Source organism: Solanum dulcamara, chromosome 4, assembly GCF_947179165.1.
Source record: "Solanum dulcamara chromosome 4, daSolDulc1.2, whole genome shotgun sequence".
NCBI classification, from domain to species: Eukaryota; Viridiplantae; Streptophyta; class Magnoliopsida; order Solanales; family Solanaceae; genus Solanum; species Solanum dulcamara.
In genome coordinates this window covers 81,199,292-81,224,057 of record NC_077240.1, presented here as the reverse complement: position 1 = coordinate 81,224,057, position 24,766 = coordinate 81,199,292, and the positions used below count along the sequence as shown (strand labels likewise).

At 31.5% G+C, this 24,766-nt stretch overlaps 3 protein-coding genes across 3 annotated transcripts; 1 reads left to right on the top strand and 2 right to left on the bottom strand.

The window, feature by feature from the left end:
• Positions 1–1,452: 1,452 nt before the first annotated feature.
• On the top strand, positions 1,453–11,580 carry LOC129884428 (protein OBERON 3-like; the record flags this gene model as incomplete). The annotated part of the gene is made up of 5 exons (XM_055958726.1): positions 1,453–1,512; positions 1,572–2,481; positions 3,980–4,533; positions 9,455–9,709; positions 10,175–11,580. Coding segments are annotated over 4 exons (1,608 nt in total), but the record flags the coding sequence as incomplete, so codon positions are not given.
• Positions 11,581–11,665: 85 nt separating this feature from the next.
• On the bottom strand, positions 11,666–14,048 carry LOC129885213 (probable ascorbate-specific transmembrane electron transporter 1). The gene is made up of 4 exons (XM_055959410.1): positions 13,777–14,048; positions 13,328–13,376; positions 12,369–12,568; positions 11,666–12,113 (listed from the first exon to the last, which is right to left on the bottom strand). Exons 1-4 carry the CDS (start codon positions 13,945–13,947, stop codon positions 11,865–11,867), a joined length of 669 nt encoding a protein of 222 aa, XP_055815385.1. The 5' UTR covers positions 13,948–14,048; the 3' UTR covers positions 11,666–11,864.
• Positions 14,049–18,774: 4,726 nt separating this feature from the next.
• On the bottom strand, positions 18,775–22,016 carry LOC129885212 (probable transmembrane ascorbate ferrireductase 3). Its single transcript, XM_055959409.1, has 4 exons — positions 21,755–22,016; positions 21,349–21,397; positions 20,022–20,221; positions 18,775–19,229 (listed from the first exon to the last, which is right to left on the bottom strand). The coding sequence occupies exons 1-4, from the start codon at positions 21,914–21,916 to the stop codon at positions 18,966–18,968; spliced, it is 675 nt and encodes a 224-aa protein (XP_055815384.1). The 5' UTR covers positions 21,917–22,016; the 3' UTR covers positions 18,775–18,965.
• Positions 22,017–24,766: the final 2,750 nt, after the last annotated feature.

The following is a 24,766-nucleotide window of genomic DNA, read 5'->3' as shown; positions in this document are numbered from 1 at the left end:
AGCAATGTCAGAGCTATACTAGATCGTCAGTTAAGGGACGTACAAATATGTGATGAAATTGAAGATGTGGCGCTTTGATGGATCAATTGAAAGGTAAACTAGGGACAAATGTAAGACAAATTGAATATTTCAAGAGTAAATTTGAACATTAATTATCCATTTTTTGTACCGTTAAATTTAGCTCTAGTTTTCTTTCCCGCGTAACTTATACCTGGATAAGGTATGCTGGAATCTGAATATTATTTTATGCTGGATAGAGTATGAAATAAGAATGTGAGTGTAGTAATGCATTGAGTAAACCATGCATTACTATTCCCTCCATTAATAATCGCTGCATAACTAATCGCTGCGTAACTTGCTTCTAAGCCAAGTGATCCTTCAAATAGTTGACTATTTTCTTTTTTAGCTAAGTGGCTTATTCTAATGAAATTTGTGTTGATGTTCACTTTTGACTTTGGAAAACTATATTTTATATTAATACAGCTATGGATAGCCTTTGACTAAGGAGACAGATCCAAAATTTGAGGTTTATGAGTTCTAGAGTTTATTATATATACATATTTAGTGAATTTCTCAAAATATATAGGGTTTGGGTGGAAGTTGTTGGTTTTTCGAGCCCGTACTTCCCAAGCTAGACCTGACCTTGAGTCGGATGGAGTTTAATAAAGAAAGAAATACTTTTGAAATTTGTGGTATAAAACAAACCATAGATTTTTGTGTGACTTTTTGAGGCGGTCATTGGAGAACCTCTGTAGGTACTAGTTTGAAGAGAAATGCAAGTTTTGTTTGTCCGAGCTCGGAATTTGATCACGTTATAATTCACTTATACCTAATAAATATTCTTTTGTACTTATTCTTTGAACTTCAGTCAGGATAATGTGTGATTTGAGCATGTACATATCACTTTTCCTGTTTAATTATGGTAAAATATAGTGACTTGATAATCTAACAAAGAGATGATGAGAGTTTATACATCCTTGTCTAGTAAAGGAGCTAATCACCTATGAGATTTATGCTCTTCTAGAGGTTATTGAATTGAATTTCTTCGAGAAAAAAAATTCTCATTGAGCTGTAGCACATATTGTTGTGCTGATTGCTGATCTATGCAATTTTATATCAAACCTATTGATAAATGTCGTTGTGGACTTCATCGCGCTAAACATATTAATGAAGCCGGGTTCTCTTTTTGAGATTATTTGATTAACTAAAACTTGTTTCTTAGTGTATTTTTCTGAGATTTTGAGGGGAAAAAAGAGAAAAAATATGAACAAAAAAATAGACACTCAAAATCAAAAAGCTCTGGAGACAATAATTACAATCAGATTATATTTAACAAATTACTTTGAACTTATCCTCAGACATAACAAACCATTTTTGTCATTTTGCTAATGTCTACCTGTAAAGACAGATAGGATTTTGCTTTCATGCTTCAGCATAAAAAAGGTGTGAAAATATTTTTGCTCAGACAGAAAGAGAAAGATAGAAATTTCTGAAGTTTCTTCCTTCCAATCTGTAAGTCTTTTAATCTCTCTGCAAATTTTATTCTTCTAGACATAATGGTTTGTGGTCAGTTAGGTGATTCGAGGGGAAGAGGCTCGGGATATTTGAAACGTTTAGAGAAAAAGGATGGAGGAAGAGCATATGGGCTTTCTAGGCAACAGAAAATACTTAGAAGAATAGTGTCAGAGCCTATTCCTCTTATTGCTCAGATTGTGCAACAGCTTGGTGACGAAACAATTGAATCAACAAAAGAATACTTGAGGAACCTAATTACAATGCCGGAAAGGAAATATGAGTTCTTTAGCCTTCAGAACAGACTTGATGAGAGATCTGATCTTACCAATCAGACTCTCTTGAACTGCCATAAGATCCAACTAGAGTTCTTGGTTGCAATAAGAACAGGTCTTGGAAGCTTCTTATCGGAAAACACCCGCCTTTTAACATCAGAATTGGTTGAAGTTTTCTTAATTGAAAGGTGTCGAAACATAAATTGCAGGAGGCTTCTGCCTGTTGAGGATTGCAGCTGCAAGATTTGTTCAATGAAGAAGGGATTCTGCAGCGAATGCATGTGTCTTGTATGTCTGAACTTCGACTGTGCCAATAATACTTGCAGTTGGGTAGGGTGTGATGCATGCTTACATTGGTGTCATGCTGTTTGTGGTATTCATCGAAATCTTATAAAGCCAGGCCCATGTTTCAAAGGCCCTTCTGGGACAACCGAGATGCAATTTTACTGTCTCGGATGTGGTCATGCTTCGGAAATGTTTGGCTTCGTTAAGGACGTGTTCATGTCTTGTGCGAAGGATTGGGGTGAGGAGACCCTGATGAAAGAGCTTGATTGTGTTCGAAAAATCTTCCGAGGGAGTAAAGATATGAAAGGCAAGGAGTTACATGTTAAGGCTGATGTCTTGCGTACAAAGCTAGTTACAAAGATGATTTCCCCTTCCGAGGCCTGCAATTTCATATTTCAATTTTTCAGCGGTATGTATACAAACCAATTGATTTTATCTTATTAGCTTAAGAACAAGTCTCCATTTTACAACGTACTAGTTTTCCTTGTGTTATATTCATCCCTAATTTTTTTATTTTTGGTGCACAAACCACGAAAATGGTTATTTTACTTCCGTTTGAAATGGTTGTGTTGGGATATATACAATTAACGATGCGCTTAGATAACCACAATCGGCAACAATGGTAGTGAGCTTTTCATCAGATATCATTCTCTGCCTTTCCTTTGTTGTATTCTTGGATCTTGCAAATTACTGGAGTAATAAGAATTGGATGAAGAACGAAAATTGATTTACTTATATGCCGCATGTTATGACTTGCATTTGTCAAATTGAACATTATTGAAATCCCTTATAGCTCTCCTACAATTTCTAGAAAGCTATAGTCTATGGGTGATAAGAAATGGACCTTCACATAATCAATGTGGGACACTTATCTTTCCTCCAACCTGCCAACTGGAGCGTGGACAACATAGTAGGGGACCCAACACCGGGTAACCAAGAGTTTGGGATGAGTCTGACTTTAATACCATGATAAGAAAAAATGGATCTAGAGCAAAAAATTCAACCCCAAAAGCTAGATGATGAGATGCGAATTGTGCAAGACCATATAAGGATACCAATTCCACATCCCACAACTAGTGTGGGACACTTACCAATGGGCAAGTTTATTAAATTGTTCATGATATTGTACTTAAAGAATGATTTGTTTCCTAGTTGCAATTTGTGATAAATTTTCTTTTTTCCTATGTATAAGCTAAGTTGCTCGGACTTAGGTGCGGGTGTCCGAGACGGATGCGAATTCGAGAGTTGGATTTGGCAAAATCTAAATTTTAAGATTCGGGGATACGAATCCGAGTATGGATACGGGTGCGGGGATATTATAAAAATATTGTTATAAAGATAAAGATATTCTTCCCCTCAGAAAAGAAAAAGAAAGTCATTCAATATCTTCCACCAACTCTCCTTACAGATCATTGCTACTGTCTACCAAAAATTGAAACACAACCGCTTGAATATTTAGCATCTTTCTGTTTGGCTTGAAACATGAAGCAACGAATATTGACCAAGAGGAAAAGTATTTGATGTGTGTTGACCAACTCCCACACGTATCTCGCACCCGCACCCGCACCCGCACCCGCACCCGTCTGATGTATCTGATGTGGGCTGTACTTGGTCAAAGTATCTGATGTGGGTTTACCGAATCCAACATGTATCCTGCACCCGCACCCGTCTCGTGTCGACACGGGTGCGACAAAAAAAATAAAGAGTCCGCGCAACATAGCTTATAAGTATATTGTATATTTTCAAATTTCAAGTGTTGCTCTTTTTTAATCTCTATGAATTAAGAATTATTGGAGAGTATCAATGGTAACACTTCTCCCAGTCCGCCTTAGTTCTTCAGTGTCCACTTCATGTTTTATTGACACAAAACATGTCATTTTTTACTAATTTATATTTTCTTTAATTAGCAGGCAGCGACAAATTGTTAGACTTTAGTAATATAGCTAGTCTTGGAAAACATGCAGTTACTGAGCTTCCTGCATCGACCTCTCTTATCCTCGAATCCTCATTCCTTGACGTGAGCTCTTCAAGTGGACATAAAGATGTGAGGCCTGTTGATCCATTTCCAAATGATGTTAACGCTTCTTTCGCAGCTACCAAAACGATTGAAGATGAATGGTCATTCAAACGATTTAAGAAAGATGAGGTTAATAGCTTGGAAAGCATTGTACGCATCAAAGAAGCAGAGGCACGAATGTTTCAGAGTCGTGCAGATGCTGCACGAGGAGAGGCAGCGAGTTTAAGGCGGTTTGCTTGGTTGGAGAGGGAAAAACTGAAGGAAGTGTATTCTCAAAAACTCTGCAAACTGTGCTTGCAGGAAACAGAGGAAAGGAGGAGGAAAAAATTGGAAGAGCTTAAGACTTTGGAGAATGCTCATTCTGATTATTGTGAGATGAAAATGAGATTGGATACGGAGGTTTCAGGCTTATTAAACAGAATGGAAGCTGTTAAACAGCTACTGGTATAGCCTAATCTCTTCCCTATTTCTCCAGAAATTGTGACAGTTACTTAGTTTCTTTGTTGCAAGTTTTTAAATAGTAAATTGTTGGTGAATTATGATAAAGTCTTTAGAATACCTTCAAGTTACAATGTTTGGTTTCATTTGTGTTTTCCATATAAAACTTAGCATTATTTAATACAGTGTTTGGTTCCAGTTTTTTTTCTCCCTATAATTAGTACATGTATAAAGTATGGTGGAATCTATACATTATTTTATGTGGGATAGTGTATGGAATAATAATGCGAGGATTATTAATAATCCTTTGTGATTAATCCGTGTGTTACTAGTTCCCGCATAACATGCTTCCCAAGTTGCTCGGACTCTCCAAAAATGTTGCCGCAGGTGTTTCAGATACTCCAAATTACACTACTTTTGAAGGATATGCACGCACCCGATGACAATTTTGAAGATTCCGAGCAACATAGCTTGCTTCTAAACCAAGTGATCCTTCTAATAGTTGATTATTTTCCTTTTAGCTCAGTGTCTTATTGTTATCAAATTTGTGTTTTGTTCACTTTGGCCTTTAGAAAATCATATGCTATATTAAGACAACCATGAATAGCCTTTTGGCTGAGTCTCATCTTTGGCACAGTTGGATTTTTGATGTTCAAAAGTATTGAACATATCATATAACACTGCCACATTTTGTGAGTTCTTGGTGTTACATGTAAGTTTTCCCAAAATACTACTTTTTCCCTCCCAATTTATGTAATGCACTTTAATTGAGTTTAGAGATGGATTAAAAATTTGAGGTTTGTGGGATTTGGAGTTTATTATATATATACATATTTAGTGAATTTTTCAACAAATATATAAGGTTTGGACCAAAGTTATTAAATTTTTTCTAGACCGTACTTCTCATACTAGCTCCGACCTTGACTCGGATGGAGTTTAAGTAAGAAAAAAATACTTTTTTAAATTTGTGGTCTAAAACAAACCATACATATTTGTGTGGCTATAAATTATCTTATTAAGGATAAAATAAGAAGTTTAAAGTTAAATTATTTTTAAATATAGAAAAATATCATTCTTTGGTACAAACTAAAAAAGAAAATATATCACATAAAGAAGCTTAGATACCGACTCTGATCAACATATTTGTGCATTAGATGCATGTATATTAATGATTGGATTTATGTGAAGAATATGTAATCCTACAAGTCCTCGTCCACCCTCTATTTTTTTAGAATGAGTGCATTAGATGCATATTTACCTATGCATTAGATGCAAATGAATATAGGTTCATCTTGTTTGAGGAGGTGACAAGTGTCTGTAACCTCGAAATAGGCCAATTAAACATTGACACTTGTCCAAATTATGACCATTGTGAATAACCTCAAAATGAGCCAATTAAACATTGACGCTCGTCAAAATTATGATAAGGGTCACTAACCTCCAAATACTACAACAACAATAGCAACATACCCGGTGAAATCTCACAAAGTGCAATCTGGAAGGGGTGAATGTACAATATTCTCACAACCTTGGAGATAGAGAGGATATTTTCAATACACCCTCAGCTTAAAGGAAAAACAATTCAAAGCTGTACTAAAATAGAAATAACAAAAGTGAGGAAGCTTGAAAAAAATACTATAGAAAGCATGACGAATTCTTTTGAACAATAACTATGACAAAATAATATGTCGAAATAAAGAAACAACAAATAGTATCAGAAATCGAAGGACAAGAAACTACAAGACTAATGCTGCCTACAATTAGTAGTATGGAAGGTAAGTGCGACAACACTCTACTACCTTCTACCCTAATTTGTGTCCTCCAAAACCTCTTATTTACAATCATGTCCTCGGTAAGCTGAAATTGCGTCATGTTTTGCCTAACCACCTCTCCCCAATACTTTTTTGGCCTATCTGTACCTCTTTGAATCATCCTTAGCCAACCTCTCACATCTCTATATTAAGGCATCCGTGTATCTCTTCACATGTCCAAACCATCTTTTAAAGTACTTTGTAGAAGAATCTTGGAGATGATTTTTTCTACTTTTGTGTAAGTATGTTTGTTCTAATATTTTCACCATAGCTTTCTTTACTTTTGTATTTGTCAAATCTATTTTGAAAAAAACTTTTTTTAGCCGAGTTAAGGTCGGAGCATGAGAAGTACGGGCTTGACAAACTTAATGACTTCAGTCCAAACAAAAATTCACCAAATATGTATTTATAAAAAAATTCAAAACCCACAAGCCTCAAATTTTTAATCCATCTTTGATCTTAGTTAAAGTGCATTACATAAATTGGGACGGAGAAAGAAGCCCGGTGCACTAAAGCTCCCGCTATGCACAGGGTTCGGGGAAGGGCCCGACCACAAGGGTCGATTGTATGCAGCCTTACTTTGCATTTCTGCCAGAGGCTGTTTTCAAGGCTTGAACCCGTGACCTCCTACTCCCATGGCAGCAACTTTACCAGTTACTCCAAGGCTCCCCTTCCTGAGACGGAGAAAGTAATATTTGGGAAAACTTACATGTAACACTAAAAACTCCTACAAAATATGACAGTGTTATATTGTACGTTCAATACTTCTGGACTCCAATTGTTCCAACGATGAGATTTAGCCAAAGGCTATCCATGGTTGTCTTAATATAGCATATGGTTTTCCAAAGCCCAAAGTGAGCATCAACACAAATTTAATAACAATAAGCCACTGAGCTAAAAGAAAATAGTCAACTATTTTGAAGGATCACTTGGTTTAGAAGCAAGTTATGTGGGAATTAGTAACGCATGGGTTATTACTAATCCTCACATTCTTATTCCATACACTATCCCGCATAAAATAATATATAGATTCCATCATATCTTATGTTATGCGGAAAAGAAAATTGGAACCAAACCTTGTATTGAATAATGCTAAGTTTTATATGGCAAAAAAATGAACCAAACATTGTAACTTGAAGGTATTTCAAAGACTTACAATAGTTCACCAACCATTTACTATTTAAAAACTTGCAACAAGAAAACTAAGTAAATGTCACAATCACTAGAGAAATACTCTAGGAAGAGATTAGGCTATACCAGTAGCTGTTTAGCTGCTTCCATAATGTTTAATAAGCCAGCAATCTCCATATCCATTCTCATTTTCATCTCATAATAATCAGAATGAGCATTCTGCAAGGTCTTAAGCTCTTCCAATTTTTTTCTCCTCCGTTTTCTGCATGCATAATTTGGAGAGTTTTTCATAATACTCTTTGTGCAGTTTCTCACTCTCCAGCCAAGACAACTGCCTTAAACTCACTGCTTCTCCTCGTGTATCATCTGCACGACTCTGAAACATTTGTTCCCTTGCTTCTTTGATGCGTACAACGCTTCCCAAGCTATCAAACTCATCTTTCTTCAATCGTTTCACTTACCATCTATCTTCTATCGTTTTGATAGCTGTGAAACAAGCGTTAACATCATTTGTATAAGGAACAATAGGCCTCATATCTTTTTGTCCACTTGAAGAGATGTCATAGAATGAGGATTTGGGAAAAGGGAGGTCGACGCAGGAAGATCATCAACTGCATGTTTTCCAAGACTAGTTAGATTACTAAAGTCTGACCATCCATCGCTGCCTGTTACTTAAAGAAAATATAAATTAGTAAATAAATGACATGTTTTGTGTCAATGAAACATGATGTGGACGCTGAAGAACTAAGGGGGACTGGGATAAGTGTTTCCACCGATACTCTCTAATTCTTCTTATTTCATAGAGGTTAAAGCAGCACAATACTTGAAAATTGAAAAAATTCAACAAACTTATTAATTGGAAAACAGAAATTTATCTCAAATTGCAACTAGGAAATAAATGATTCTTTAAGTACAATACCATGAACAATTTAATAAATTGCCCATTGCTAAGTGTCCCACATCGGTTGTGGAACTGGTTTCCTTATAGGGTTTTGCACATTCCTCACCTCATTAGCTAGCTTTTCGGGTTGAGTTTTGCCCAAGATCCATTTTTTCTTACAAAAATGCCAAATCTTGCTTCCTATTAAGGGGAAATTTTTATAAAACTTCCGTCTCAAATTATCTATGGTGTTTCTCTTTTACGTGCCCCTTGAGAAAACATTAATTAAGAAGGATTTTTTTTGACTATTCTACCCTCATTTATGTCTTAAAATATGATCTCTCTTCATTAAATATTTATTCGTGTGTTAAGTCTTCAAGAGACCTATATTCTATGGGCAAGTTTATTAAATTGTTCATGGCGTTTGTATTTGTTAGACTGATTTATATCCCAGTTGCACTTCACATATATGTTCTATTTTCCTACTTATGAGCCTGTTGAATGTTTTTCATTCTCATTGTAGTCATACTTCTATAAACTCTTGAATGAAGAGTAGGTGAGGCTTCTGTTCTTGATATCCTGGAGTTCAATTATATTCAAGTAACTAGCCTCAGAGGTTCTTGGTGAGTTTAAGAATGATGTTGGTCCTTCTGATGCACTATGTTATTCCTGAGTACCACTTCCTTGTGTGAACATTAGTATAGTGCTCGAACTCGTGTCCATGTATTGATTTTGCACGAGAAATTTTCTTGGTTATACAATTGTACACTCATCTGAGCATAATTTTGTCTTCTGCACTCACACACATCAAAACAATGCTACCTTTTTTACGAATGCCTCATGCTACGAACCCCCTCTTGGAGCTGCCAATAGAACTTGACTACGAATTATGTATCTTAAGACATCTCATTGAGAGAATACAACAGTACACTTGCATCAACCTCAGACTTCTATTTTTTCCTATTGAACCTTTTTCCTCTAGCTTTATAATATGGAGGACCAATTCATTCCTGTAATTTAATATGTCTGCCCGACGCATCATCATTTTGTGCTCAAGAACTGCTCCTAGCTGTATTTTGATGTTGATCTTTTTTCACGTCATCAGCACATGAGAAATGCTTACCTGGGCTCCAATATGCTGGTGGTAACCTTGACAAATGGTGAGTCGAAATGTGTGGGAGCTATCTGATCAAGAGACATATTAAGAGAAGCAATGGAAGTGTTAAGAAACATGTTTGGGCCTGACATTCCTGATGCCACCGACATATTAGTCCTACCTTGGTGGAATAATCGGTTTAAGCGTGGTAGCCACAGTAATTACCCCATATATGCAAATCATCAACTCGTCCATGATATTAAGGTTAGCAATCTTCTTCTTTTCTCACTTGACAATAGTAATTTACTGCGTCCCATCTAATCAAATTTACAGAATTTTGAATAACTGACACAAGACTGTATTGTCAGTCTTGATTAAATTGTACAGTTGTGTCATAGAGGAATGGTCTCATTTGCGAGTCCTCTATGTTGAGACTACATAGAACAGGACTGTCTTCACCAGTCTAGTGACCATTATTCAAATTTTTGGAAACACCTGTATTTAAGTTGATTTTGAAACCAAATATTGGCTTAGTTTATTCTTGGCGGACACATTTTTCTATTTCGAACTTTCGTTCATCTTATTTAAATTACAGAACTACCAATTGGAACCCCAACGATGTTGGAAATAGCTTCTTCAAACTTTTGATTAGCCAGTGTTGTGGGCAAAAACTGTGCTTGAGAAAACTACTTAATGCTCTTGTTACAATGACATTCTTTCTTTCATCAGGAAACAGTGGGGCGGATATTTCACAGGAGAACACACAAGTGACAATTTTAGTGGCTATGTCCATGGAGGTTATCTTTCCGGTTTGTTCAACTATAAAAAAAGTTCCATAGAAAACGATCAATTGGACAAAAACCACAATTTCATACGTTTCTATTTTCTGATTTCCTGCTATAGATTTTGGCATTGCACTCCCACACTGATCTTTTCTTGAGGTAAATGCATATACGTATGAAGGGTTGGTTTTGTCTCTCTTTTATATTGTAAGTTAACCAATGATTTTTTGGTCCTGAAACCGATTTCTTTTTCTGTCCCTGTATTCTACTGCATATTTATTTCTAGTCTTGAAAGCGGCTTAGGTGATCCGAGGAGATAATGATTTTGTCCACATCTTAGTCATTTAATTTATCATAATAGCTTACATGTGGCTGATCGATGATTGGTGACCTTCAGGAACATCCAACATGATGCATTTGTCTAGAGAAACCAGCACAATGGTTAATGGTTATAGATGCTTGCTTGAGTTTTAAATAGTGAACACACTTGTCTAACCTTAGATATCACAATATTGGACCAGTGTTAGCACGGGCCATCACCACCTTTAGAAGTTGGAATCCTACCGTTGTTGATAGAGCATAATGAATACAAAGAATTCATATAGTATTTGGCAGTGATTTGTTAACACTTGATATCAACGAATTTCTCTATTAAATGGTGAAGGCTAACCTTCTTACTCTTAATTTCTCTGTCAAATGGTGAAATATTTTGTAGTGGAACAACAACACTATGAGCCTCGACTCAAACTTCAATGCACGCCTCAGTGATTTTTTCCTGGCACGAGAAGACCTTGTATGTTGATGAGACCAAGGGGGTGCTTGGCATGATGGGGTACACATCGCGCTAGAGTGCTTCCACACTGGAAAAAGCCATTCAATATACATTCTGATTTGTATGTGTTCGGGGAAGTGTTGTAGTATGTGTTCAGAGGCCTGGAACCAATGTTAATAACTTTCATTTCTTCCTTGATTGGGTTTGGTACTTGCATCGCCATGGAATAATCCTCGAAGCTGTTGAACGAGACTCGGGGATGATACCGTGGCAGATGAAGCAAAGAGATTGTTGTTGCTGGCTCTCTCTTGCAACCATCTGATTGCTAGTGAATGGCTTAAACTATTCAAGGTCTCAGTTCCACCATTCAAGACAGCATTTTCATCAAGTTTTCTTGGAGATGATTTTTTTTTTCCTTGTATTAAAGTATTTTTTTGATATTTTCATCAAGCTTCCTTTACTTTTATAGTTATCAAATCTATTTTGATTTTTTTTTTTTTTGAGTCGAGGGTCTATCAAAAACCACCTCTTTATCTCATATACATAAGAATAAGATGTGTGTATATTTCACTCTTCTTAAACTCCATGTATAAAATCACACTAAATATAATTATTGACACTGTTTTGAAAATTTCCAATCAATCGACTAAAAGAAAAAACAGCCTATTCACAAAGCCATTTTAAATACAAGAATTAACGCCTGAATAAACAAAAAAAGGAAAAAAAAATATGTAGTGAAAAAATATACAAAACCAAACCACCCATACAAGGACTAAGTAATTCTTTATAGCACACGAAATAACATAATTTTTTTTTGAATATTTAACTAATAATTGCAAGGATGAAAAGTAGTTATTTGTGAATTTTACATGAGAACAGTGACACCAACTGAAATTCCAAAAAGGAGGATCAAAAGCCCAATGAAATTAACTATAAGTCCTTCTTGGTTCCTTCTAAGGCCCAAAAATATGAATTTTTCCACCAAGCCTGTCTCTGCAGCTACAATTGCCATGAAGAAAATAGTGATCCCAATTAGGGCATGCCATGGTGCCACCCTTGACCTTGTTGACGTTCGCGCCCCGGGGAATAAGAAGGTCAAAAAGGACAATATCCACTAGCAAAAAAAATGTCGTGGTAATAACGATCAGTGAAACAATAGAGGAGAACGTTTAAATATGTTGAATTTCGAGATTCAAATGAGTCTTTCTTTACTATAATTTTTTTTAACGTTTTGTAAATATTTTGACAATATTTTTATTTATTATGACTTATGTCTGAATTCATGATCAAAATTAAAAGATTTAATTATCGAAATTCGAACTGTATCACGTAAATTGAGACATAGAGACTAAGTTGTACTAATTTCTACCTGCAAACCAAAGAGAATGATGGTGGAAAGACCAATCCAAGAGTGAAGTGTGTACACATGAGGAATTCCAGATTCATTGTGATATTTAAAAACTGCAATTACTCCAATAATTCCAGTCAAAAGAGCTATCAAATGAAGAATCATGTGAAATAATTTATGATTCTTCCTTGATGTTGGAGTTGTTGTGTATGCCATTATTGCTGTTAAAAAAAAATCCAAATTTTAGATTGTTAATTCATAATTTAGTAAGAGAAACAAATTTAAAAGAAAAAGTCCGGCCCTCCTTAGTATCACCTAGTAAGAGAACATTGATTAAAATAGAAAAAAGTAAACAATAACAACGATAATATATTTAGTGTGGTTTAGGAGCATAAAGTGTACACAGACTTTATCCCACGGCCCATCTTGTGTGAGGTAGAGAGATTTTGATAGACACTTGACTCAAAAAAAAAGCGTTTCAAAATCAAATTTTAAAAATACAGAAGTGAAGAAGCAAAAACCGAGGAAAAGAACAATATCTACTATAATAAAAAAGATACTGTTTCAAAAAAAATGTCTTTTTTTCCTTTTTAGTATGTTTAAAAAAGAATGATTCCTTTTTTGTAACACTTCAATTTTAATTTTCCACATTGTAGGTTTAAGACCAAAAAATTAAAGGATATTTTAATACATTTGATATAACTTGAATTTAAGACCATAAGATTGAAAAGTCTTTTTTTTATTTTTTTAAATTCTGTGCTAAATCAAATTAGACCATTCTTTTTTAAACGGATAAAAATATTTATTATTGCCGCTAAATATAAAATAGTGGCAATTTTATTATTCTTGTAAAATCTTTTATTCATTGTAGTGATCTAAAGCAATAGTTGGATAGCCAAAAATAATACTATAATAAAAATAAAAAGTAAAAATAAAAAATAAAAAGGATTTCTGATAATGTCAGAAAAATAATATCCTACCTTCTCCAGCCATTAAGACAAATCCAATAACCATAAGCATTGGGTGAATCTGCAAGTACCAAAATACCCAAATAATTAGTACAACAGAAATTTAACAAATAAAACATAGAAAAAAAGAAGAAAAAAAAACCCCAATATATCCTGCAGATTTCTTTAGTTTTGAAAAAAAAAAAGATACTTGTTAGGTAAAAATTCACAAATAATTACTTTTCACCCTCTATAATTGAAAATAGCTGCGACCCTAAAGTTTAAATTTCACGAGTGAAACTTTAGAAAATAATCACCTTAAATTTTTAGTTCTGAAATTTGAAATATTTCTCAAAAAGACAAGGCCGAAAAGTGGTTAGCTTACGCTATTTGTATGATAATTTAACATTTAAGGATAAAAGATATTTTTCAAAGACAGAACCAAAAAGTGACTAGCAAACACTATTTTTACGATAAGTTACATTGAAAATCTTGGACTTGTTGGATGAAGAGAAAGCAAGTCCTTCTCTAAAGTGTAAAAGCCAAACTAACACAAGTGTTGTTATAGCTATGAACAATAAGTGTCCAAATATTGTTATTGCCATTGGAGATTTCACTTGGTAGCTTGAACCACTACTCTTGTTGATCACCATTTTTTTCCTAAAAAAATAATAATAAAAAAAAAACTCTCAAATACTTTGGTTAATTTCAAGACAAGAAGAAGATGGAAAGAATAATATGATGAAGAAGAAATAGTGATAATATAATAGTAGTGCAAATGGATATATAGTTTTGAAAAAGTTTATAAAGGGTAAAATAGGCAAAACAAGAAATGTTTGAAAATGGTTGATTGCTAACTACTAAGTTTACTAAGCAAATATTTGTGTGTATATATAGTGAAACTTTTATTTTATGTTATTTGGTTTTCCCTTTTTAGTTTTATGTTTTTGTTACTTTAGTGAGGGGAAAAAGAAGAGATATAACTACTGCTTCTTATATTTGATTATGTGATATATTTTTTTTAAGTCAAAAAAAATATCTCTTTTATTTAGAAATAATTTAATGTAAATTTTTTTATTTGTATTTTAATAATGTAATTTTTATAGCTATATGAACGTTTATAAGATATTTCAAACCAAAAAATTCGAAAGTCATTATTATTTTTTTAATTTCCGTATTTAATCAAATACTATCATATAAAAATATACGTCCGAAAATACTAAGAACTTAATTTAGGAGAAGTTTGTTAGAACTTTGACTGAATTTTGGTAAAAGACTTCATCACATTCGTATTTATAGTAACCCTTGAATACATATTATGATTTACGTGTCTTTAGATGTACTATTAACTATGTTTACCACAAGATCACATAGTGTTTTCATTATTGATCGCTGAGATTTAAATATGAGATATTACGATTTTCAATTCATTTTGATTGATTACTAGATCACATCTAAATGTTCTTTTTAAATATATGCTATCACTAAAAATATAATTAATTAATACATATTTTCATAGTAGCTTATTATTTGATTATGATCATAAAATAATACTAATATGCACACAATTTGATGTAAACACAAGGCACGATTTCTAATCGGAAAAGGGTCAAAATTAACCCTGAACTTTGAAAAATAGTTTATTCATGCCCTTCGTTATACTTTAGGGTCAATTATACCCTTATTATTATACTTTGGGCCAAATATGCCCTTGAGTATAACAGAGTGCCACGTGTCGGCCTCTCAGTGGACAACTTATTTTCCCTTTTAAATATGTTTTTTTATTTGTTTTTAAATCTGTTTTTTATTTGTTTTTAAATATGTTTTTAAAATTTATTTTTTAAAATCTATTTTTTTAAATATGTTAATTTTAAAAAAATAGATTTTTTTAAAAAGATAAAAAAAAAGATTTAAAAAAAAAAGAAAGATTTTAAAAACAAATAAAAAAAACATATTTTAAAAAATAGATTTAAAAAAATAAATTTTAAAAACAGATTTTTTATCTTTTTTTAAAAAAATCTGTTTTTTATCTTTTTTATTTTAAAATCTGTTTTTTATCTTTTTTATTTTAAAATCTGTTTTTTATCTTTTTTAAAAAAAACTTTTTTTAAAAAATCTGTTTTTTATCTTTTTTTAAAAAAAATCTGTTTTTTAAAATTAACATTTTTAAAAAAATAGATTTAAAAAAATAAATTTTAAAAACAGATTTAAAAACAAATTAAAAAAATATTTAAAAGAGAAAATAAGTTGGCCACTGAGAGGACGACACGTGGCACTCCGTTATACTCAAGGGCATATTTGGCCCAAAGTATAACAATAAAGGTATAATTGGCCCTAAAGTATAACGAAGGGCATGAATAAACTATTTTTCAAAGTTTAGGGGTAATTTTGACCCTTTTCCTTTTCTAATTTATGAAATTAACTTTGCCTCAAGGGATTGGCAAAGCTTTTGGTTGATAAAATAAAACAAGCATTTAATATGCTTACGTTACGTAGGGAATATGTAGTTTATAACAATTCATAAACAATGTCTAGATTTGTCATTATGCTTTATGATGAATATCTTTGAACTTGTTAAACATTAAAAGATTCTTAGTAACGAAGAGATAAGGATAACCTGGTGCACAATATGCGAAGGGTCGCATCACAAGGGTGCGATTTAGAAAATTAGTGCAAATATTTGTGGCGATTTCTACGAAGATAATTTTACTGTTGCTCAAAGACTCTCCTTCTAGTAAAGAAGAGATAGGATTGTCAATTTAAATATAACAATATTAGAAAATGGGATTAGACATAATGATAATTAATTCCTTGTCTCATTTTATGTGGCACTCTTTTTTTAGTACGTCTCAAAAAGAATGTCATCTTACTATAATTAGAAATATTTTAACTTTAAAATTCTTCTTTTATCCTTAATGAAATGATTTACAATTACACAAATATTTAAGAATTGTCTTAAAACACAAATTTTAAATTTTTTTATTTTTTTTAAATATCGTGTCAAGTCAAATTATGTCACATAAAATGAAAAAAAGGAAGTATTATTCAAAGACTCAAATAAGGATCAAATTTTCAAAATTATGGACCTCTTTGTTGGATTTTTGATTGTTACATGTTACCCCTTTTTATGCCTCATAATAATTAAGGTCCTTATCAAACAAGTATGTAAAATGTACTAAATAAAACTGGACCATATAATGTGAAACAATATTATTTACACAAATTCTTCGATGACTCATCCATTGCTTTGATTGAGGAATAGTAAAAATAAAGACGAATCAGAATAATGTCATCCTAATTCTCATTTAAGTTTGATTAAAATTAGATTAGTTTTACTAAAATTCGTTTAAAAATTAGCGTCAATTAAGGGAGGGAAAAGCCTCAACTTGGCATGTTCAGACTGGGAATGCCTCGACGATGATTTAGTTGTAGTAGGCCTCTGATGAAAAATCTGTTAAGATCCTCCAATGATTCACATGCTATTGAAATCTTAGATCTCAAACACTTTTTTTGTGTTTTTCGTTCAATATTCACTTTAGAATTTTGACAAACTCGAATTTATGTTGCATATGCATGTTCTATTAAGAAAGAAACACTCTTTATCAAAAAAAAAATTATTTCACAATTTAAATTTAAGATCTCTAATTATTAAGGAGATAATCGGGTCGAAGAGCAATTTGTATTTTGAAATAAAGATATGAAAAGATGTCATTTGTATTTTGATTGGAAATACTAGTTAGGGACCCAATAACATGAATTTTGATACCTTTTATTGCTTAAATATTTTGGCAATATAGTGTTCAATATATATTGATGTGATGATGATGCTTTGCTTTCATAAGCACTACATTAAAGAGAGATTAATTACAAAAGATAATTATTATTTTTTAAAAAAAGAAAGAAGAATGATCATAAAGTCAAAAACAGTAACAACATGGGACACTTGCACCAAATATTTGTGGTTTTGGTTAACTAGTCAATTAGCTTTTAGTAAATACTATATAATACTCCACTTGCTATGTTTATATCAAGGCCATTTGGACTTCCTTTCTCTTAGATAGTCACTTAAGTATGACAAGTAGGGGTGTACATGGATCGGGTTGATTTAAATTTTTTACAAATCAAACCAAATTATTTGTGTCGGGTTATTAAATCTATAAATCAAACCAAATCAATAAAAGTCGGGTTTTTCGATATCAATTTTTCTCAGATTTTTCGGGATTTCTCGGATTTCTCGGATTTTTTGAGTTTTTTCGGATTTCTCGGGGTTTTTCATAGTATCTAATAAAAAGCATAGAGCAGTGCTTCTTAAAAAGAGTTCTAGTACAAAATATCAACATATAAGATGGAGGCAGAACACTGTTTGAAGTTTTAACTTTATAATATAACTTTATAAGATGAGCTTTTTTTGTATATTATTTAGATGGGCTTCTCAAGTCCAAATCTAAATGTAAGAAAGAAAACAAAAATTATGAAAAATTTTTAAAAAATATCTATAAATTACATTTTAATAAATATTTTTATGTATAACATAATTTAAAAGTAGTATATCTATAATCGGGTCGGTTTGGGTTCGGTTTGACTTTTTTTAGTTAAAACCAAACCAACCCTATAATGGTCGGATTTTTTTTCCAAACACCAAACCAAGTCAAACCAAACCACTAGTCGGGTTTTTTTTCCGGTTTGGTGCGGTTTGTCGGTTTGGTGCGGTTTATCGGTTTGCCCTGTACAGCCCTAATGACAAGTGACAATTTTTTTTTTATATATAAAATAGTCATATGGTTTTGGCTTTATTTAGCAAAAAAGATTTGTAGACATTAAACTAGGCTGTCCAAACATTAATAAATGGCGACTACTTGTCATTGTTTGATTCATTTTCTCCTTTAATGTTTTGAATGCCCTGCTTGAGTGATTAGTTGGTTACTGTGGGAAGATTTAAGAGAAAATGACAAAAAAGATTTCCTTATATTTGGGGTAGATTTAAAGTAAGAGAAAACAATACAAATCTTACTAATTTAGGTCTTAATTACATACACTCACATCAATTTATTTAGAAAGCTATCCGTCGTACCATTTTTTTCGTTAGAGATATGTATCTGACATACTTAAATACATGCATTTTGGATTATATGCTGGTCAAAATAAGTGTAATTTATTTTAGATATATTATATCCAAGCGTGATTCTTATGTACTTGGAATACATTGACTCTCTCGCTTGCCTCTGATCTCCTATCTCGCTCGCCTCTCTTGTATCTCATTCGCATCTCTCCTTCTCTTCCTATGTATTTGTATTTCAGAATGTATCTAGTATCAAAGATATATGTATCTAGTATCAAATATACATTTATCGAGGGGAAAATTTAAAGGAGTGATGTATCTACCTTGAAATCTGGTACAAAATTATTAATTAATAAAATTATATGTAATATTTTAAACTATAGAGTGGATACACCAAGAAGAAAAACATGGACAAATAAAGTAAAATAAAGACAAACATTTCATTAAAACAAACTTCAATTACAATTTACACAATTCAAAAGCAAAACAAACCCCACCAAAAAACAAATTATACAAGTACCTCAGCCCATCAATACATCACTCCTCTAGAGTATAAAATTGCGAATTAATTGATTGATAATATGAGATTTAATTATGTTTAACAAATAATTATCATGCATAACGTGCAAGAGCAACAGAAATATCAACAGTGACACCAAAAAGTAGAATGAAAATTGCAAGGAAATTAATCAAAATTGATTCTCCTGAAAAAAATGGGAGTTGCATCAATGTTGATTTTTGCATTAATCCAGTCAATGCTGAAACAATTATCATGTAGTATATTGCTCTACCACCTGATATGTGCCATGGCAAATTTATTGATCTTGTTTCTCTTCTTGTATATGGTAACATGTACATACATAGTCCAATCACCCACTGAAAAAAAAAATTAAACTTAAGAGTCAAGATAATAAGAAGAAAATTAAAATTAACAATATAGTAGGGATAACAAACATACACAATATAATTCTACATGTGGGTTTGAAGAGAAGTAGAATATACGTAGATCTTACCTCTATCTTATTGAGGTAAATAGGTTGTTAACGATAGACTAATAAAATCCAAGGCGAAAATTAATCATAATCTTTTATTTTTCAAAAAAATTGTCAGTATATATATTGTATAATGAATGTATAATTTGTGTACAATCAAACCGCTCTATAATAACCATCTTTAATAATCAATATTTCACTAATCACTATAACAATCATAATTTTGTGGGATTGATATTTCATGTTATGTTATATTATATTACATGTTTTCTATAACAAGATTTCGCTATACCAGTTAAAAATATGGGAACAAGCGATGTTGTTATGAGAGGCTCGACTGTATAATCAATACGTATACATTATATACTGATTATATATTTATTATATATTGAGTATACATTTGTCAACGGCTACAACTATGCCTAGGCAGATGAAATTATATTTTTAACCGGTTGGTTAAGGTGTGGTTTAATACGCAGATGGTGATAGTTCAGGTAGAAAAAGGAATCACTAATAGTTGTAGTGTGAAACTCGCGAAAAAACGATAGTTTGGATATGTTTTTGACCATTATCTCTATATCTTAATAAAATGAGGGTAAAATAGTTAAAATTCCTTTTGATTAATATTTTCTTAAGAGAAACATGACAGATAATTTAAGACGGAGGAAGTAAGTACCTGTAAAATGTAAAGGCAAAAGGTGCCAATGCCTATCCAGGAGTGAAAGCTATACATGTTTCTCAGACCCCTTTTATCATGGTACTTGAATGCAGCATGTAATCCAACAATCCCCAGAATAATTGCACCTAAATGAAGTAAAAAATGTACAGATTTCTGTACTCTAGTCTCTCCTCTCACTGTCTTGTATGCCATTAGTGCTGCTCGGGAAAAAAAAACATGTCATAATATTTGTATGATTATAAATTTTAAAAAAAGTTATTATAACATAATTTGATTAATCGATCCTAAATTTAAAAAAGAAATGAAGGCTTTTGATACTTATAGTTCTGAACATGACTAGAATTTGTGTGTGCGACTATAACATTTTTCTGGAACTTGTGAAATTAAACATGTCATAATATTATTTATGTGATTATAATAACTTATCATTAAAAAAATTATTAATTAATAAAAAGGAGGAGTATTTGGAAATAATTTACCAAACTACTAATTTTACCATTAAAAAAAGATTTTATAGCCACATAAACGTTGAGCTCCAAGATTTTGCTCTTATTGTTAACTCTTTTCCTTTTATGTCTGGCACTGATCAAATGTGCCTTATCCGCTATTTGAAAAATTGTTGATTTGAATTCTTTTTGAAATCTCGTTTTTTTCTTGTTAATTTCTCACATATACAAGCTAAAACTACAGCCCAGAGGGTGGAAGTTGTGTGTTTACAGTCACTCTTGCCCAAAAACTTTCTTTATTCTCATTGGAGAAAGACTCTCCCGCGGCAAGGTTTTACACATAGGGCCAGCTTATTAGAGATACTGATTCAAGTTATAGTACTTTCTCAGAGCGATTGAACTAGCCTAAGCTCTTCAAGTCTAACTGGTTAACTTATCCATATAATGGGTGTTTGAGAATATGCACAAAAAAAAGATCAAAATTTTAATTAAAAGTGTCTAATAGAAATAACTACTTTTACCATGTATTGTTTAGGTGTCAATTTGAATAATTTGTAGTTCGAGTGTTAAAATTTATTGACAAATTTGATAGATTGTCGGTGTATTAAGAAGTTTAAAAATCCTATAACCACATGAATGTTAATGCATGTTTATGACCACATGTTTGAAAGCTCTCATTTTTTTTCTTAAAACTTTGTGTCTATTAAAGCTTTGTCACATAAATTGAATCGAAAAAATAAATATTGACAACGTAATTATTCATACACAATTTTCAACTTATTTTAATTTTCTGTTACGCTATCTTACAACTTTATAAAATATGAATTACAATAATAACTTATTATAACCGATTAAATACATTGATAGTGCATATATACCTTCGCCAGACAAGAAAATCACCCCTAAGAACATCAAGAGTGGGTGAACCTGAGAAAGTAATAGTGACATTTAACATTGATAAAAAGTACACTATTAAAAAATATATTTTTAGTAGCAATAAATATACGCATTAACAAAGAGTGCTAAAGTCATCAGCATTAGTTAATTGTCATTGAATTTAATATTGTTATAGGCTTTAGGGACATTTACAAAGAATGTCAATTACCTCTAAAAATACATATTTAGTTGCAATTAAGCTATTGTCATTAACTAATTGCTGTTAAAAAAATATTTTTAATGCAGTGGTATAAGACGTTACTTAGCTAGGTATACTTTTAATTAAACTTTAACAATAAAATTCAATCAATTAAAAATCAAGGTATATATAATATAGTATATACTTACATTAAAAATCTTATTAGGATCGTATGAATCGAGATCAACGCCTTCACGATAATGCAACAACCAAACAAGCATAAGAATCAAAGCTATAACACCAAATATGTGAGAAAAAATTGTTATCCTTGAAGCCGGTCGATAATATCGATATGTTACAACAGTATCCATGGCTTCTAATTAGAGGCAAAAAATGCTTTTAAAAAAAATGGAATGTGGATGAAGAAGATGAAGAAGAAAGAATAGAAAAAATTTAGTTAGTTTTCTTTTTTTTTTTAGTTTGATATTTTTAGTGTATGATTTGATCCACTATATATGTATATATAGAAAGCTAGCATATAAATAAGTAAAAATTAAAAAGGAGAGGATTTATACTTTGTTAAAAGGGTTTTAATTTGCTTCTTATGAAAGTTTGGTATTTATTTCTTTTTAACTTTGTGCATTGGCAAGGCATAAGAGAAAGGACAAAGCCACCACTTGAAGGCCTATTTTTTTAATTTTAATTTTTATAATCAACTTTATATTATAGGGGAGGGATCCAAAAAGAAAGTTATTATATTTTGCATTTATATATACCTTTTTTTTTATGTTTTCATTTTCTTTTATTTTTGTTTCTCACTTCTTTTATTCTCCTGTTATGTGAGTTTACACAAGAATTTTTATATGGCGTACAAAAATTTAAAGGATTCTATAGTAATTATTTAGCGACAATAAATAATTATTGTTATATTATATTTAACGATAATAATATAATTTAATGATAATAATATAATATGGATAATTATAATCAAACTAAATATAATATAATTTTAGCAATTTTGAATGTAATGACATTAACTCAATTACCATTGAATATTTTTACAGCAAAAATAAAAAATTTATTGATATTAAATATCTCTTTTGTTATAGTGACTGTTTTGTGAAGAATCTTGCTTAAACATTTATAATTAAAAATCTCTTCAATTAGAAAGCTGAATTGAACAAGCTATCCAAAAATAAAAAGTTTAAGTACGAGAGACCAATATTAGAGAATAAGAAAAGCAAATGCAAAAGAAGAATATGTAAGACAAAAGTATCTACCACATATACAAATGAGATACCTTTTTTTTTTCTTTTTTCTTTTTTAAATTCGTTGTTTGATTCAAATCGTGATAAAAGTAAATCTATATTTATTTGGGTTCGAATTCAAAAAAAAATTATTAAAAATAAAGAGGTTTTTACTGCTCCATTATAATTCGAAACCATTTTGAAGCATTCCTCGCAAGGATTAATAACTGGAAAGATTATCTAAATTCTACAGTGTTAAACATTAATTACATCATTTTCCTATTTTTTTCTAAATTACAAAAATTTCTTAAATTTGGTGGAATCCGGATACATCTCAAACGTCCTGATACATCGTGTAAAGTGATATATCCGACCAATATATCGCGTAAAGTAATGTATTTGCATCCTGATACATCACGAAAAGTGATGTATCCGACCGACATATCGCATAAAATGATGTTGACCGAAAGATTGTGTAAAGTGATGTAACTGGCGTCTTGATACATCACGTAAACATCACGTAAAGTGATGTACCCAAGAATAGGAGAGAGTAGCGATTTTTGTAATTTTCTCAAATAATAGGGAATTTTAGAGAATATGATAAAATAAATTGTGTATTTAGGTAATTTTATGACAACATGAATTTATAAGTGCTCCCATATGAATATTACAGTAAACCCCGTTAATGTTTTGTCTGTAAGATTGAGTTACTGTTAATAAAAATTGTAAGTTATTATAATGGAAATTTATGAGAAAAGTCAGAGTACGGCAAAAAATTTGGTAGTTATTGTAAACGCTAGACGATATTCTGATCTTTTATCGATAAAATTAAGCAATATACGAGCAAACATTGAAAAAACAAAAGAAAAAAAAGAGGCAAACATTAGCTCTGAATCTTAAAAGGGTAATTTTCTAAGGCATATATTTTCACATTTTTTTTAAAATAGGGACAAAATCTGAACCACGACCTAAAGAGGGACATTTGAGCAAATCAACCCCTGCTAAATCTCTTACATGAAGAAAAAATAACTTATAAAAAATAAATTATAAAAAAGCTACGCTTTTTGTTTTAATTTATTTATTTTTTTACTTCGTATAATTTTTTTTTTGGTAACTCTATAATTTTAGTTTTTCACATTAGATATTCAATATCATAAAATTAAAAGATATTTTGATATATGCTTAATTTAAGATCACAAGATTCTTTAATTTCTTAAATTCAATATTAACTTAAAACCAGATAAATAAATTAAGACGGAGAAATTTCCGTAAAGCGTGCGCGTTGGTTACGCGTACAAGCAGCGTAACTATATATTTACCTGAAAAACGAGTGCGCATAAACACGAACAAAGCCAAAAAAAAATTAAAAAAATATTGGTACAGTTTAGTCCTTTTACCTTTTATGTTTGACAAATAGTCTCTCTAATTTTTGTAAACTTATGTTATAACCCCTTCAATTTGTGGATTGAATTGGAACAATTAAGATTATATGAAACTTAATTATTTTAACGTATGGATGGCAAGAGTCGGAGTTAGAATTTAAAGCTTATGGGTTCTTAATTCTAATCTTCTCAAAATATTGAATTTTAAATTAATAATTTTTAATTTAATTTAAAAATACTGAGTTCGACCATACCTTCTACACCCTAGCTCCGCCCTTGTGGATAGTCTAACTATTGCATTATGTTAACGATAAGCCTCAAAAAGCTTTTGGACCTAACGCAAAGGGCTCTACGCCTTCACGCAAGCAAGCGCGAGAAAAGCAGAGTACTCCTCTTTCATAAGAAGTATTTTGATCTTGAAAATTGAAAGAAAAAAAAATCATGTCTAAAAGAAGAAGTTTTCCTCCTTTAAATTAATGCAAGCAAAAAAAAAAACTTCAAATATAAATGATTTATATTAAAATAAAGATAATGAAAAAGGTTCACGAAGTACTGGTGATTAGGAGCAAGGTAGGAACCAGAAAATAATTAG

What these genes read in the sequence shown, in the direction of transcription:
- LOC129885213 (XM_055959410.1), bottom strand. Translation starts at nt 13,947, where the DNA reads ATGGTGATCAACAAGAGTAGTGGTTCAAGCTACCAAGTGAAATCTCCA. An exon ending in ACAAGTCCAAGATTTTCAAT is followed by an intron (nt 13,377 to 13,776) that starts GTAACTTATCGT and finishes TGGTACTTGCAG; the next exon opens with ATTCACCCAATGCTTATGGT. An exon ending in TCATTCTCTTTGGTTTGCAG is followed by an intron (nt 12,114 to 12,368) that starts GTAGAAATTAGT and finishes TTTTTTTGCTAG; the next exon opens with TGGATATTGTCCTTTTTGAC.
- LOC129885212 (XM_055959409.1), bottom strand. Translation starts at nt 21,916, where the DNA reads ATGGATACTGTTGTAACATATCGATATTATCGACCGGCTTCAAGGATA. An exon ending in GATTTTCTTGTCTGGCGAAG is followed by an intron (nt 20,222 to 21,348) that starts GTATATATGCAC and finishes TTTCCCGAGCAG; the next exon opens with CACTAATGGCATACAAGACA. An exon ending in TTTGCCTTTACATTTTACAG is followed by an intron (nt 19,230 to 20,021) that starts GTACTTACTTCC and finishes TTTTTTTTTCAG; the next exon opens with TGGGTGATTGGACTATGTAT.